General features: G+C 37.8%; 2 protein-coding genes across 2 annotated transcripts; one reads left to right on the top strand and one right to left on the bottom strand.

Moving 5' to 3' along the window:
• Nucleotides 1–290: 290 nt before the first annotated feature.
• Nucleotides 291–4,906, bottom strand: LOC113063707 (nuclear-interacting partner of ALK-like). The gene is given in 11 exon segments (XM_026234040.1): nt 291–1,149; nt 1,237–1,449; nt 1,797–2,000; nt 2,153–2,299; nt 2,301–2,406; nt 2,497–2,645; nt 2,725–2,852; nt 2,938–3,021; nt 3,740–3,890; nt 4,037–4,139; nt 4,733–4,906. Coding segments are annotated over 11 exon segments (1,491 nt in total). The 5' UTR covers nt 4,867–4,906; the 3' UTR covers nt 291–1,077.
• Nucleotides 4,907–6,125: 1,219 nt separating this feature from the next.
• Nucleotides 6,126–16,323, top strand: LOC113063868 (kelch domain-containing protein 10-like). The gene is made up of 10 exons (XM_026234271.1): nt 6,126–6,417; nt 11,367–11,459; nt 13,243–13,464; nt 13,543–13,697; nt 13,803–13,951; nt 14,073–14,157; nt 14,345–14,411; nt 14,519–14,566; nt 14,640–14,803; nt 14,880–16,323. Exons 1-10 carry the CDS (start codon nt 6,333–6,335, stop codon nt 15,087–15,089), a joined length of 1,278 nt encoding a protein of 425 aa, XP_026090056.1. The 5' UTR covers nt 6,126–6,332; the 3' UTR covers nt 15,090–16,323.
• Nucleotides 16,324–16,816: the final 493 nt, after the last annotated feature.

The following is a 16,816-nucleotide window of genomic DNA, read 5'->3' as shown; positions in this document are numbered from 1 at the left end:
TTTGTAGTATATTTGCAAAATTGTAGTCTAGGATAACTACAATGGAATTATCTTTTTTTATAAAAGCTGCTGTTTTACCAAACATATTTATTTTGTATTTATGTGTATTTGTATTTAAACGGATTTAGTGATCAATTCTGGTACTAAAATATATATAAAAAAAGCATTTCCCCTCTTTTATTTGTATTTTTTAAATAACTAATAATACAGCATTTTACAAGTCATAGAAATCAAAATGTTAAAAAGGTGGAGTACCCCTTTAAGACAGCATAATGACAAGACATACATAGTGAAAACCAGCAAAAGGAAAATGTTTATTAAATTTAGGCAGACATGCACAAGACTAACATGCATGATGCACTACAAGCAGTACTTCCAGAGAAAGTGAATCAAAAATCAAAATGATTTATATTGGCACTCTTTTCTAAATATGGCATCCATTTCAGCTGGCATGTGGCTATAAGATGATAAAGGTGAGAAACATCTTTAAAAAATGAGAGAGATAAAAATGTTGTTCGTCCCATTCACATTTATGGAAGTAAATATAATATACCTACCTAGACATTGCAGAAAACACACACAAACCTGAAAACACTGGTTCTCCTCAGCTAAACTATTATGTGAAAAGCATTGATACAACTAACGTCTTCCAGTGTAGTTCATGGAGCTTCACTAAAGCTTTCCCTAAATTTAAATAAAATTTTCCCTAAAAACCCTTTGAAGTCTCATACCCAGGGAGGTGGTGAGGACAATCTGGCTGTCAATGCGAGGTAGGAAGCGTCGGTCTTCAGTCTTCTGATGTTCTGATGCCGACTGGACAGGCCCAGATTTAAAACAGTGTGCTAAAATGGCAATTTCTGAGAAGAACTCTATCGGGCTTCACTCCTCCATCCCAAGGTCTTTCAGCACGGGCCGCTTGATCCATGTGAATTTACTCTCCCTTTCCCAACCAAACCCAATTCTGTAAACAAGACTCACTTGATCAAGAAACAATCTGAAAACCACCGCCACTGTTACAAAGGACAGCGTACCACTAAAATAATCACCAGGGTTTCCCAGTCCACCTTCTGAAACAACCTACTGGGATGGGGAAGATACCTGCCACTGTCGGAATATCGAAAACACCCTTTTAGATTTGTCATGAGGACCCTGGATGAAAAAATAATAATAATAAAAAACGGGCATTAGAGTGATGAAAATGATTGCTTCGGCAAAGTGTTTGCGTATTTGGGTCACCTGAGATGGACTGGCCCCGACTGGACTGAGGCTTCTCTTCATGGATAAGAACAGAGTAAGCGCTGCTTTCCAGCCTGGCTGAGGGACCTCAGCCTCACAGCCAACAAAGACAGAGCCGTCTTCACCGCTATCCTCTCTTTCCACACTCACCCAAGGACACCAGTCTCTGTGCTGGGCTACTGGGTCAAACACATTTCTGTGCATGGGCCCTTCCTATAAGAGAAAAACAAAACAGGCTTTAGTGCTTAGATATGGTGTTTAAAACTATATAGTGTTTGTCAAGGTAGAAACAAACATAACATGCATGTATAGTAATATAAAAATAGTTCTAGAGTAAAAATAACTTTATATACAGTAATAATAGTAACATACCCTGTGTGTGTGTGTGTGTGTGTGTGTATAAAAGAAACAGAATACATAGAATTATGCTGACAAAATATATTTGATAATATAATATAATTCTACAATCATAATAACAGTAATAATATAGTAAAACATTATTATTTCTATAATAGAAGTTATTATTAGTATATTTAAAAAATATAATAGATTGTCCTTACAGGGCCACTGGCAGAGGAGAGACGTGGCCGTTTTGTCTTTCGCTGTGGACTGGAGGGCATATCCAGAGCCAGGTTATCTCCTTGGCCCCTGCTGCGGGTCATGGGTCTCTTGCCCCTGGACAGAGGGCTGGGAAGCTCCTCATGTGGGATCGGCGAGTCCCTGCTTCTGGCACGGTGGACCAGTTGGGACGGTGTACTCTCCATCTACATGCATGTTGACAAAGCTTAGATGGTTTTGACATATGAATATTCAATGGAATATAATGGGCATTGCCAGTTTTGTTTGTATAGAAATTACACACATACTTTTACTATATCCAGATATACTGAATAATGTCAAAATTTGAAAGATCCACCTGCTCAGAGCGTGTGGAGTCTTGACTACGCAGCTTCATGCGACATGGAGTGGGGGACTGGGATGGTGAGGGGGGCGTCCCCTTTTCCCCACTTGTGCCTTGAGATGGGGTCAAGGTGGTAGTAGATGTTGGAGACTGCGGAGGGTTTTTCGCTCTCTGAAACGGTGTCCATTTGATAGAAGTTCCACATTCCTACCTTTCTCATGCAGTAAGAACAAGTGAGGATGGGCAGATTCATAGCGTAGAGAGACGGGCTAAATAGAAACACGGAACGAGTTAGGTGAAACAAATGTTCAGCAGAAAATTTGCCAGGACTGGACAAACGTGACTGGTTGGATGTTTACCTGGCTGCCCAACCACAAAGAGCTATGATGCATGCTGCCACCTGTACAGAGCATGGATCTGTTGAGACCTTAGAAGGAGAACCACCCTGCTTCACTTGTTCATCTTCAATCAGCTGAAGGAGGACACTTATTACATCTTCAGTCAAGGTCTGAGAAACAAACAACAACAAAATTACAAATGCACAGTAGAATTATTATTGGACTTACCTTTAAATTAAGACACCATACCATGGCTTTTAGCTGCTCCGGCTTCATAGCAGGCAGCTGCTGTTCTAGAAGGCAAGCACTCTTGTAACGGTCTAGAAAGGCACTGAGTAATACCGTAGGCTCATTTACAGGAACCATCCAGAAGCGATCTGGAAAACAAATCGCACTATTTACTAGAAATGTCTGATTAAGATTTCAGACAGACTAGTAGTAGTAGGCCTCTCAAGATAGTACCTGGACATGGAAAATCTGGCCAGGAACAGAATTTCTCATGTTGTGTTTGAAGCTGCTGTAGCAACTCCGAAATCCGCCCTTCATCTAAAAAAAGAGAAAAATTAATGGTCATATGATGCGATTAAAAATTTTCCTTTCTCTTTGGAGTGTTACAAGCTTTTGGTGAATGAAGATCTGTAAAGTTACAAAGACTAAGTCTCAAATCCAAAGAGATATTCTTTATCAAAGTTAAGACTCCCACGCCCCCCTAAAACGGCTCATTCAAACACAACCGCAGGCGTGGTTTCAGTGACCGCAGTTAGTGTTACACCAGCCATGTCAGGGAGTATCTAGGCGAGAACAAAAGCACTTTATTTTGCCTTCCGAAAGTAGATACATTTAGGAATCTTTAAGATTACTTACAACAGAACAGCAACATATTTTATGGACAACCGTTTCGTGAACCTAGGAGAGGAAGTCATTCTGACTTTGCTATGACAAGCTGGCACTTCTGAATCAGCTAATGAAAGTATGTTTTGTTATCAGTTTAAGTATTTGCTACTGAATGTTCAAATGCGGAGTTTTGTGCATCGGCCAATCAGAGCAGACTACGTTTGTCGGAAGAAGGGACTTTGTAGAAAACAACGCAGTATTTGAAGAATAATGTGTTTTTTGAACATTAAAGCATGTCAACATATTCTTGTACACCAAATACACAAAATAATTATCTTTACAAAAAGCATCTTATGACCCCTTTAATAAGTGAATGTGTGCAGATACAAATTATGCCTTCACTCTAGAATATAAATGGTTCAAAACTTACATTTCTGGAAGTCCAAGGTTGCTTGGATTGATGCACAGAGGAAAGCCTGGCAACTAGAACACTTCAGCATGTCACAGTCTACATTGATCCAGCCGTACCGCGCACATCTGAGCGGCGAGAGTGCATGGGGCTTTCCGGCCCATTTCAGACAGTGCTTAGGTTAAGGATGAATTTTGCAAAAGCAATAAATGAGAGATGAATCAGTGGACTGAGTTTATGAATAATCTTTACACCAGTTTATGCAACACAAACTGCTTCTGAGCTTCTCGCATCAAGCCACTCAACTCAAAAGGATATCGAGTAGGATTCCACTCTGGTGAAAAATGCTTCTTTGTTTGCTGCTTCACAAGGAGCTTTCCCAAGGCCATTTGGAGACAGTGTATTTGGATCCTGCTGCGAACTGAGATATGGGGAAGAAATTCAATCAGTGTTATGCATAAACTATGCCGCCAATGTTCCCGTTAATCCATATTTTCCAGGCATAAATAGAACCAAAGTACCTTTGCAGCACTTATTTAATTCTAACATGAAATAAAATGCATGCATTAGTCCAAAAACATCTATCAGTCGTGCATCACTCTGCAGAAAAATACATTTTAAGATTTTAATTTGAAACAAGGTGGTAGACCAGCTCCAACTACCATGCTGCAAAAGCCAGCTTGATGAGCTGGTGGCTGGTTTGTTTTGGTCTAAGAAGGTCTACCAGATTGACAGGTAGATTGGTAACGTGGTTTGTTTCTAGTCTAAAGTCTAACTGGTAGTCTTCTATAGATGGATGATTTCCCAAGACATACTAGCAGTGTGCATCAGTTCATGTTTATTTTGTACCATCTCCCACGTTCAAAAACACAACTACCATTTCAGTTCAACGTTCCACCAAGGTTTACAGTAAAAACTTCTCCGTTTGCTGAATTGTGCACCGCCCCTGTCGTTTTCTTCTCACACATTCTCACCTTTTTGCCACTTTTTTTCTCATTACAGCGGAACTCTTACCAATTTAACACGTAGTCTTCCGAAGCGACCCCTTCGTTGAGAAGTTCCCTCACTTTCAGGGGAGATACTAGTGGAGATTTGCTTTGTTTTTCGCCGTTTTCTGAGCGATTTGCACGGCTGCCGAGCGCCGCCATGTTCGGTGTCTGTCTCCAAACCCTTCCGCTGCAAGATATCAATTATCAACATTTTTACACAGTTCCGCCCCCTCCATTACTAAAACGTACCATGGTAACAGTAAAGCACACTTTCTGTCATTTTGCTAATTTTCTTATTTTGATGACAGTGATTCCTAACATCAAAATAATAATAGTTTAATTGATGTTAATTGTTTATTCAGCACTTGATAATGCTGCATTCCATGATCTTGTTTTGTTTTCATGCTCCTCTCATTAATCTCATTTTATGTTCATCAGAGACAAATAAATACAAAAGTATACGATTTAACCACATATACAGTTTGTAAATATGGGGTTGAATAATTAATTATTTGTTAGGCTACATTAGTATTACATTAACTTGATACAAACAGGGTGTTTGTGCAGTAACAGATACCATTTATCAGTTTAGGAAAGAGACATTTGTTTTTTCTGTAATCAGTCCAACTCAATGTGAGCAGATACTTTCAGCTGAGACACAAGCTGGTTGAGGCGTGAGCAAAAATAACCACGCCAAGACATGTCTCATATTGATGTTTGACTGAATTGCACTGTCAGACTGCAGTTGTGTTGTGAAAATATTTTACATTTCATAAGTCCCCTCTCAAATATAGGCCTATCTAAGCCGTTCTCAATATGCATAATTATTTAGCAAGTACATTTTTGAATTAGATTTTTTTTTAGTTTGTGTGCAATTAAATAATCTTGCTGGAGATATTCAAATTAATAATATGACCCTGAAAATTCATCCCTTCTCTAAATATTAAAAGAGAGAGAGAGAGATTAACATTCAAGTTAAGTCAAAAATAAAATAAAATGCATGAGCAGTTCACTTAAGACTATACTAGTGAACAACAGCTCTTAAAGCACCAGCATTACTTGTATAAATGTGAGTCTCTCATGCAAAATCACCGATAAAATTAAAAAAAACTATCCCTATTTTGCAGGTTTAGTGAATAATACATTCATTTTGAAATTAATGTACTGTATGACATTTAACATTACATTTAGTATTACATACTGATGTTTTTCTAAATTTAGTTTATGCAGCAAGCTAAAGCTTTTTTTTTTTTAAGATTGGACATTTTGGGGTCAGCATTACATTTAAAAAAAATTTTGGATCCATTATTTGTAAAGTTTGACGTTTGTTATGAAGTCTTTTAATTTGAAAGGCATAAAAAACATCCAATTATGTCTGATTGTTTTCATAGCTTGTGTGTGTTTTTTTTTTTTTTTTTTTTTGTGGCCATCTTGAAGGTTTTCTGCGTTTCTGCCTTCACGTTCATTGCAAAGGAGATCCGGTCAGGTCCATCCATTTCTGTTTAAACGTCTCTTCCAGGGGAGAATGGGCTGAGTTATGCTGTGCGGTCCGCATCTGTCTGTTTAAGGAAGCCCCGTCGTCTGAGTGCGTGTAGGTGAATGATTTCAGCGTGATTTCTGGAGCGATGTCTGCCGCAGAAGGAGCGCACAGCCCGGACAGACTCAATCAGTTTGAGCGGCTGTCTGGAAGGCCTCCGCTGAGAGCCGCAGGTCAGTGAGGACTCCGTTAACAGCTTGAATTAAGCACACAAATAACACCATTTCTTCAAGAAACTCCCATTTGTTTTGTATTTTTTTTTTTTTTTACCACGAAATGAAGTTATTTTATATTTCACATCTCTAATGCTGCTAGCATCTAGCACTAGCCGTTTTGCTAATGGCATTGTTTTGATTACAAACTTTACAAATTCACGTTGTTGTTATTATGTTTAGCGCTTAATATATTTGAAAAAAAGTTTGTGCATTGTAGTCGTCATTTTATGATAGTTTGTCTATCAAAAAGTTGCATTAAATACTGACAGCTTGTGGATCTAGCTTGACGAATTCATTTGCATTTTAGTTAATGTTAACGTTAAAGCTGTCAGACCTATTTTTTCGATGTAATGAAGTGATAGGAACATAGCATTTCCTTATTTTTTATCAACTATTTGATCAGTTTGTCAAGTGCCAATATAGATATTTAAATGTATAATAAGTTGATGCTTTAACTCTAGCTTATCCATTTGGTTTCCAGATTTAATTTGTTTCAGCCATAAATAGACAAACCTGTTTGCAGTCATTTTGAACTTGTTAGCATAATGATCTACTAAATAAATGTGGCAAATTTGTAACCAAAATGTTTATTTATATTTCTAGATTAAATGTCAAAGCTAAATTCTGTTTGCATGTTTGACTAAATGATTTTTAAAGCACACCAGGAGTAAAAAGAATGGATGTGGCAAGACTTATACACAGAATTACTCCGTGTTTAGTGTAATGTCTATAGTCTATACAGGGATGCATTTCACTTGTGCCCCAGATCAGCACATGGGTAAATACAATTTGAGAGTCAATAAAAGCCCAGCTCTTTCAAAGCCCAGTTTGGTTCTACTCAAAGTCATTGTGTAATCTTTCATCTGTAAGACACGCACAGCAATTGTTTCTAATGCTTTAAAACAGTGCTGCAGTGTTGCTTTAGGACATCTAATGATATTCAACCGCCCATCTCATAGCCTACAGATCTAGCCATCTGTATCCTCCTTTCTGTTTATATATGATGAATGATTAAAAAAGGTGATGGAGATTACAGAACCGTCTTTACTGACAAGCATTAAATATTGCATGCGATCTATCGTGCAGCCCTAGTTAAATGGATTACAAAGGTTGTTCTTAACACATAATTTGAGGCTGTTTGGTGTTTTGCACAATAGACTTCTCATGTGGAGGCAGCTGGTTTATTGTAAATGTTTCCCTCGGATGATGTTTTGCATATGACAATCTTAAAAACCTCAAATCTAACCATGTGACTTGCTTGGTGCAATAGTAATACGTGCTGCCATGGCCGGTGGTTTTCATGTCTTCAGTGGACATCTTCGAGTTTTCTTTTGAGGGGGCTTACTGTCTGTTCTCGCACTTTGGGTGACTTCTAACCACCCAGAACGTTTTAGCAAATGCATAGCAATGCTCTGTCAAACATCACTGGTGTGCAACTATCATTTGCTTTCTGTGGAGCCAATAGATACCAATACAAATGCTTAAACCAAAGCAAACCAGTTATCGGTGTGTTTTCAGTTGTTTCCAAACATTGAATTCATTTCAGATGTATCAAACATAGTACATTAAACAGAGTTCCAATGGGCATGGAAAAGCTGTAAATATTAGGATTTGTTTTTGCGCAGGCCGGGAAAAGTTATGGATTTAATACAAAAATGATATATGTTTGTAAGTAAATATACATTTTTGTTAATCTCTAAATATTTTGTGTGCGTGTACAAATTGCCAGTCTTTGTAAAATGCCTTTTTAAAAATCACTTTCCAGTAATTACAAATGCTTAGAAAAAAAAAAAAAAAAGAAATTAATTGGTTGAATTGTGTGGAGACCCTGATTAAATCCCTCTTTAAGTGACAAAGTTTTTTTTAGGGATGCACGATCATGATTTTTCATGGCCGATACTGATTTTTCATAAGCAAACTGGCCGATACCGATTTCCGGTTTTTATTTATTTTTTAATCTTTAAGCAACAAACAAGAAAGAAGGAAAGTGTGCATAAACAAGATGTTTATTTGGTATTTAATAGGCCAAACTGGCTTTTGGCTATTGACAACAATAACCATAGCCATCTGAAATTAACAGCAGTAACTGCACAGTAAGTAGAATACATTTAATACAAACATAGATGGTTCAGACATCAGCATTTAGCTTTTGTTTTTGAATTGGGTTGAAACTACATAGAACTGGCCTTAAATGAAAAGATGAACTGTAACCATGTGAAATTAAATGCAATAACTGCATAGTTCTACAGTCCAAACACCACAATCAACACACATTCAATAAGATGTTTCTTAATCAGCTTTCAGTATTTTAGTTTTTAAATTTGGTTTAAAAAAAAAAAAAAAAAAAAGGTCTTTACCAGTGAGACTAAATAAAAGTATGCTATATAAATACACTATTCCAAAATGTTAAAAACAATTAATGTTGGTGCGAATAAAACAAAGATGCAAACTGTTTCAATCATTCAATTAAAACGATTAACAAAAAAAAATAGGGTAATGATTCTCATCTATATTTTTTTTACATGAGCCAATGAAAAATAAATAACTTATTGTCTCAAGTAAAAAAAATATAGATGTGAATCATTGCCCTAAAATGTTTTAATTGGATGAATGAAACACTTTTTCAGTGTGCTACAGCAGGTGATTTTTAAATCAAGTTAAGTCTATGTAATTTTAAGGTAAAATAAAAAATAATCATCGTAATGCAGAACTGCCGTTTACTTCTGGCTTTTCAAACGTGTGCAAGTCTACTTTACAAAAAAAAAAAAAAACATTTCAGTTTTGTCACAGTTGTCATAGTCAGTTTCGTTTCTAATCCAACACGTGAGAAGTTGATCTGAACATCTCTTCATGGTCTACTCATGTTCAGGGCTCGGACCGGTACAGTATACGCTCACGCAGCTTTAGTGCGCGCAGAAAAGGGGCTCTTATTTGAGTGCCAGTACACCAACGATTGATCACTTCCTGCTATCTGTGCCTCCGACATGAAGCTCTGCATTTCCAGTGCTGAACGGCTGCCCGTGTCCTGCGCACAGATTTCAAAATATTTCCACACAAATGACATAGCGAACGATTACAATGTAGTATGTGCAAGTGGGCGTACTTCCAGAAAAATCGAAAAAATACCAAAAACCAATTTATGGCCGGTCAACCGGTGCATCCCTAGTTTTTATTTTTTTTATTTATTTCAATGTTTTTGAAAAGTATCTAATGGTCACCAAGGCAACATTTTTATAATCAAAAATGCAATAAAACCATAATAATCTTGCTTAAATTGTGATACTTAAGGTTTTTTTTTTTTTGATAAATAGAATGTTCAGATGAACAGAATTTATTTATTTGGATGATCTCTTGTAACCTTGTAAATGTCATCGAGACTTGATCAATTTAATGGATCCTTGCAAAAAAAAGAAAAAAGGCAGAGCCCAAACCTCATGGAAATCCTGTAGAATTCAGCCAATCTGATGACAACTTCGACTCTCCTGAAGTGTTTCTGCTTTTGTGTCCCATATACATCAGACGTTTAGCCGACGGTCCGTGTGCGTGATGTCTGAGGCTGAGTCTGTTTTATGCTGCTTTTACATGCTACTGAACTCTTAAAAGTGCCACAGAATGCATTGATACAATATTTTTAATTGTTCTCTGATGTCCCCAGAGTGTGTATGAAAGTTTAATCTCAAAATATCCCAAAGATAATTTTTTATACCTTGTTGAAATTGCCACTTTTAGGGTTTGAGCCAAAACGCCCTTTAAATGACAATGAACTGGTCCTCAGCGGTTTATGGAGACTCCTATGTGCATTGGTGCATCCCAACACACAACTCTTTGGCACTGACATTGTACCTCTAGCAGCTACAGCAAGAGAACAGTAATGGCGGACTGCAGCTTCTCACTCAGGGCTGTGTATTTGCTAATAGGGCAGAGAGAGTCACAAATGGGCGACACTTTCACAGACTGTCGTCACAAACCCCTTTCACACTGCGATTCCGGATAATACACGGTTAATGTCTCCCAGCAATTGTTCCCGGGTCGCAAGATTTTGACCCTTTCACACTGCCAATGATTAACCGGAATATGTGCGTGCATTCACACACAACCCTAGCGTTTTCGTGTACTTTCACTTAAGCTGTCGAACGATCTCAGCTTCAGCGCAGAAAGTGATGAGCTAACTGATCTCTGCTTCATTACAGTTTGCGCACACTTTTTTTTTTTTGTTGTTGTTGTGAATGTTGATCCGCCTTCAAAACACCTGGTAGAAGAGTCGCACGATGACGTGCATCATCACTACGACATGGCATTGGTTCAGGCTTTTGTTCACACAGAGCTCGTTCTGGGACTGATCCCAGCAATGTTACTAGGTCTCCATCCCGGGATCAATCCCGGGACGTGTTTGCGTTCACACAAGGCGACCCGACAATTTTCTGGGACCGAGATGCAGTGTGAAAGGGGCTATAGTCTGGAACTGCTCGTGTGGAGAGACTATTTTTGATTTTTTTGGAATTATAAAACTATGAGTGAGTGGTTTTTGTACCATTTTATAGACTGGTTGTTTTCACATACTGCGGCCACACATCTGTGTTCAAACACCTTATAAAAGTGGTTTTTGCATTCTATGGCACCTTTAAGTATATTGTGGTCCTTTTAAATGCACCTCTAAATGTTTTTCTTGGTTATTGCACAGATTACTTAAACTGTGGAACGTGTGCAGAAGGTTTTATTTACCTGTGAGATGTGACGTACCAATTCACTTTATTGTACATTAGTCTTTCTCTATTCCCAAAACTCATTTATTGACCCCTTGAGTGTCGGGCAGGGAGTTTGTCTGTTTATGTTGTCCTTCATTTTGCCACTGTCCTTGTGTTGTTTTTGTTATTTTGTCTGTCTGACTGCGGTGATTGTGGTAACAGGCTCTAAGAAGAGAGTTTCCTGGGTACAAGCTCGAAGACTCCTTGGCCAGACCTGCCCCAGTCTACGGATCCCTAACAGGTTTTTAAGAGAAGGTGGGTAATAGGCGAAATCCGCCTTTATCTGAGCTTCCAAAAGAAAACCCACATGGCAAATCTGGAGGTGTCCCCATGCTGTCCCCATCCTACCTCTCTTCAAAACTGCTTTTCCTCACTGTGGTGAAAATAGAAAAGACCACCACTCTTTTGCCAGGACTCTTTCTGCAACTTTCTGCTTTCTTTGGGGGCAAAGCTGGGGCAGGATGGCTTGGGTGTTAAATAAAAAAATAAAAACCGGGAAGGGTCAAAGTGTTCGTCTGGTTGTGAGTGAGATGTATTGGTTCTTTTTATTTTTATTGATTTGTGTCAGTGTGTTTTTTCAGTTCCCTCCCATCCTTATTAGCTCTTCCCTGTGGTGCTTTCACTCAGGTGCAGCTTCCTGGTTTCAAGGCAAATTCACTGGCAAGAAATTTGCAAGGGTGAGGTTGCTAGCTTGCACGTGCTGTAGAAGACGTAGTGGACTGTTTAGATCAATTCTTTTCAGAGATTCAAAAGATGAATCCACCAAGTTGGGTGTCAGCTTATCAAAGTTTTGCACACTGGGACAAAAAAAAAAAAAAAAGTATGCAAATGTTACAATACCTTTCGCCCCTTTGGTAAATTATTATATTTTACATTTAAATATTTCTCTCTCCCTCACTCTCTAAAATTTAAAATGTGTTCCTATATATTTAAAAATGTATTGCATTTTCATATTAATAATATTTAATACATGTATTTATAAATTAATATGTATACATTTATATGACAAATGTTATTGATTATAGTAATAATATAAATGTGTATTTATTAAATATTGTTTATGCAAATCATAATAAACAAAGCATATTTAAATATATAATGTAAATATAGTTTATTATAATAATATTAATATTACTATATTAATAAATAGAAATAAAAGCATATATTTAGAAACAGTTGTTTCTTATAAGATCCTGTTTGTGTATCTCTGCATTGTGTTTGGAGTCAGTTGCCATAGCTTCTTTGATATAGTTTAATTAACTAGGGGTTGCCAATTAATGAGGGCTTATGCAGATTTGAACTAGTTGTTGTTAATTAATTTGGGGTCACTGTTACCTATATGTATGCTCTTCTTTTGTATTTATCTGATACTGAACAAATATGTGAAGTACAAAAGAGCACATTCTGAAGCTTTGCTTTAGAGAAGGAAGTTCATCTAAGGCTAATCCTGATTCCTGAATCGAGTCACTTTCACAGCTGTCCATATTTGTATCCCGTTATAAAATTTGGCTGCATTAAATATGAATAAATCTGGTTGGAGATTGAGATTACTCTGTTTTTATTTACAGTCTTGAGTATTCATTTCTAGTAGGATGGGTGGATTAGAGTTGCTCACTCTATAACTCTCAATCTAATTAAAAATGAGTATGTTCATCTAATTTAAATCTGAAATGCAGGTAAAAAAATTTTTTTTCAAATGCTTGTTTTCAAATTTAGTAAAAATTATAATGACTGTGTTATAACTAAACTAATAGCAGTTTTCATTTCACAGGTGACTTTGTGTACTCTAATGTCTTTAATCTTCCATTTTCTCTCCAGAGCTGTCCCACTAATGTTGTATTGTGCTTACTCGAATAATTACAGTGCAAAACCAGCAGCAAACATTGGATATCTTTTTTTTCTTCTTCACATCTTAAATCTTTCCTTCTACATTTTGAATACAGTTACTCCGTGAGGACATCTCATCTTCGCCACTATCTGAGCTGTGTAGCTATTTATCTTTGCCTCGCCATCAATAGGCTGCTGTCTGTCTCTGTAGGTCACAGAGCCCCTCCGGCCCGGAGCGGCCATCGCTGTGTGGCTGACAACACCAACCTCTATGTGTTTGGAGGATACAACCCTGACTACGACGAATCAGGTGGCTCAGAGAACGAAGACTACCCACTGTTCAGGGAGCTGTGGAGGTTCCACTTCGCCACTGGGACATGGCAACAGATCCGCACAGAGGGTTTTATGCCTACTGAACTGGCCTCAATGTCAGGTAACATGAGATAGAGATGCAGAAAAGGCAGAAACACATCTTTTAGGTATATGACCATCTTCTGTGTACATCAAACAGCTGTTTTGCACGGAAACAACCTGCTTGTGTTTGGCGGGACCGGAATCCCATTTGGGGAAAACAATGGGAATGATGTTCACGTCTGCAATGTTAAATACAAACGTTGGTCCCTCCTCAACTGCAGGGGCAAGAAACCCAATCGAATATATGGACAGGTACAAAAGCCTTGATATGATGTAACCTACTAATGAAAAGTGAGTGAACTCGTAAGCATATTAACTTGCATTGATTAATCGAGCGATCCTTGATTTGTTTTGCAGGCGATGGCCATAATCAACGGCTTCCTTTATGTATTTGGAGGTACGACAGGCTACATCTACAGCACAGATCTGCACAGACTGGATCTGACGACACGTGAGTGGATTCATCTGAAACCCAACAACCCTCCAGCTGACCTGCCTGAGGAGCGGTAAGTGACTTTTGACCTTTTTATTTTAAACAACTAAACACATTTCTGAATGCTGTCTGATGATAAAATGTCAGTCTATGAGGAGATATCGCAAACTTCCTTCTAAATTTGTTTTGTGTAGATATAGGCACGAGATAGCCCATGATGGACAGAGGATATATATTCTGGGAGGGGGAACTTCCTGGACTTCCTACCCATTAGACAAGGTACAAACGTTTCCATGAATCGCCGTTTTAGTCAGTGTTACATGACTTAATTTCTTTACTTGAACTAATGCGCCTTGCTCATGAAACATGAAAACATCTCTGTGTAATTCAATTGTCAAATGTATTCAGGTTATTTTGTTTTACAAATTTTATTCTAAATGACCGTTGTCCCAAATGTTTGTATCAGATACATGCATATAACCTTGAAACAAATTCTTGGGAGGAAATCACAACTAAGCCTCATGAAAGAATAGGTTAGTAATGCAATTCCCATCTTAATGATACATTGGACATCTGACAATGGAAAGCACACTGTGAGTGTTTGTATTACATGCTTACTCTGTGCTTTTTTTCCCCACAGGATACCCAGCCCCTCGGAGATGTCATAGTTGTGTGCAAATCAAAAATGGTAATAATGTAAATATCTAATTTAAGTTACTTTGTAGAGCTCCGTGTGTGATCACTGTTGTTCTCTGTGACAGATGTATTTATATGTGGAGGTTACAATGGTGAAGTAATACTAGACGACCTGTGGAAAATCAATCTGCAGACGTTTCAGTGGAATAAACTACCTGCAGTGATGCCTGAACCTGCGTACTTCCACTGTGCTGCTGTTACCCCCGGTCAGCTCAGGGATTTTTTTTTGGTTTTCTCTGTACATTTACATTTATTCTGCTGTTAATGGCGTTAACAATTTTCAAATTTTCTTTTTAATCTTTCAGGCCGGCTGCATGTACATCCACGGCGGCGTGGTGAACATCCATGAGAATAAGCGGACTGGATCCCTTTTTAAGATCTGGCTGGTAGTGCCCAGTCTGCTAGAGCTGTGCTGGGAGCGTCTGCTCAAATCTTTCCCACACCTGGCCCAACTTACCCCGATACAGCTGCTAAACTTGGGCCTCACCCAGGAACTCATTGAACGCTTGAAATAAAGAGGCGAGGGAGCTTTGAGTGTGAGAGACAGATCGTCTATGTACTATATGTGTACCTTTTTATTTAAGTTTTAGTTTTCGTTCATTTTTTGAAGCTCATTATGGGCAGGACGACGGCGCTTGAAGCCAGCTTGTGGACGAGAGGAACAGAATCGACTAAGGCACTCCATCCTAACACAGCCCGCCTTAAAACCAAAAACTGTAGGATGCCTTTATTGTTTTTGCGTATGCACCTTTTAATGATTTGAAAATCAGTACAAAAGTTACAAATATCCATTAGAAGGCTCTTTTCTCAAACACTACAGGTCAGTGACCTGAATGAAAGCTGTTTTTTTTTTTTTCTTCTTCTTGAGATTGTATTATTATTATTATTTATTGGCCTTCAGTAGTGATATTGTTTTTACTGATGTATCTTAATTCTATTTCCTCTCTTGTCAAAGAATTATTTAAGTTTTATGAATCACCACACCACGGCATGAATATTCAATCAGAATTGATGTAATCGGGGTTCAATTAACTGTTTGGATATCTGAACAGACTTATGCAGAACTTTTGATGCTTGGGATTGTGATTTAAGGTTTTACTTCAGTGAATACGGTGCAAAACAGTGTTGAAAAGTTGAATGTTTTAACAAAATGGGTTTTGACAGAGATTGTTGATTTTTAGGTTGAATGCTGTTGCTCAGATCTGCAGTTTGGTCTGCACTCGAGGCACAAACACCAGACCGAGTAATGTTTGAACAAAGCTGTACAGTCATAGCAGAGCTGTTCCCATGCTTCATCCAGTTTTGTAAACCAATCGTTCCATCACTGTGAACTAGGTGCTCCTTAATTAACTTTTCATGCTTTTACTGAATAAAATGTTTTTCCTTAAAACGAATCATCCCTCATCCAAATGTTTAAACTGACACATTTAATTGATCTAGTAGTGCCTTTACTGAGCAAGATGTGATAATGTGCTAAATTAAACAAAGCCTTGCTAAAAGCACTTTATTATTTAACTCAAATTCTATTCTAGAAAAAGCTGACCTGAATTTCTAATACAACAAAGATGCACACTTACTATTTTCATCAAGCTTTCTAGCACTTGATATATTTGCGGTAAATGAAACTTAAATTTAAAACTATGGTCAGTGCAGTGCTAATGATATTTTGGGCCTTGTGTATATCTGTACAGAAAAACTGAATCATTTAGCAATAATGTAGCGGAGCATCTTTTACTATGCTGACCTATTAAAAAAAAAAAAAAAAAGCTCTGAATTCAAAACATCTCTGGTCGAAAAACCATATTCAGCATCTTGAATTCAGAGTTAATGCATTTTGCCTTGGGTTATTTAACCGGTTACATTTCATGGCCATTTATTTAACTACACTCATTAGCCACCAGCAATTGATGTAATGGAGTAAAATTTTAAAAGATTCACAATTGCAACCCCTTGATTTATGTTGTCGAAGTAGCTTCTTTCTGGGATTAGATCACATACATGCCCATATTATGTGCCTACCTGCCATTTTCTTTCTGCATGACTGGATTCCTGTTTGCATGGGTCAGGATTTAAGGGTGCTTTGTCATACGGGCGATGTGCAAACAGTGACAACTCCACATTTATTTCCAGAAATTATTTCAGAGAAAATTTTCACTCCGTCTGCATGGAGTGACGGGAGTCCCTACATTCGTGTTTTTTTGAGACTAGGGGTTTCGCTGCACTTCGATTCCTCAGTTGTGCA

Source organism: Carassius auratus, chromosome 4 (assembly GCF_003368295.1).
Source record: "Carassius auratus strain Wakin chromosome 4, ASM336829v1, whole genome shotgun sequence".
Classification (NCBI taxonomy): Eukaryota; Metazoa; Chordata; class Actinopteri; order Cypriniformes; family Cyprinidae; genus Carassius; species Carassius auratus.
This window is presented reverse-complemented; position numbering and strand designations above follow the sequence as displayed.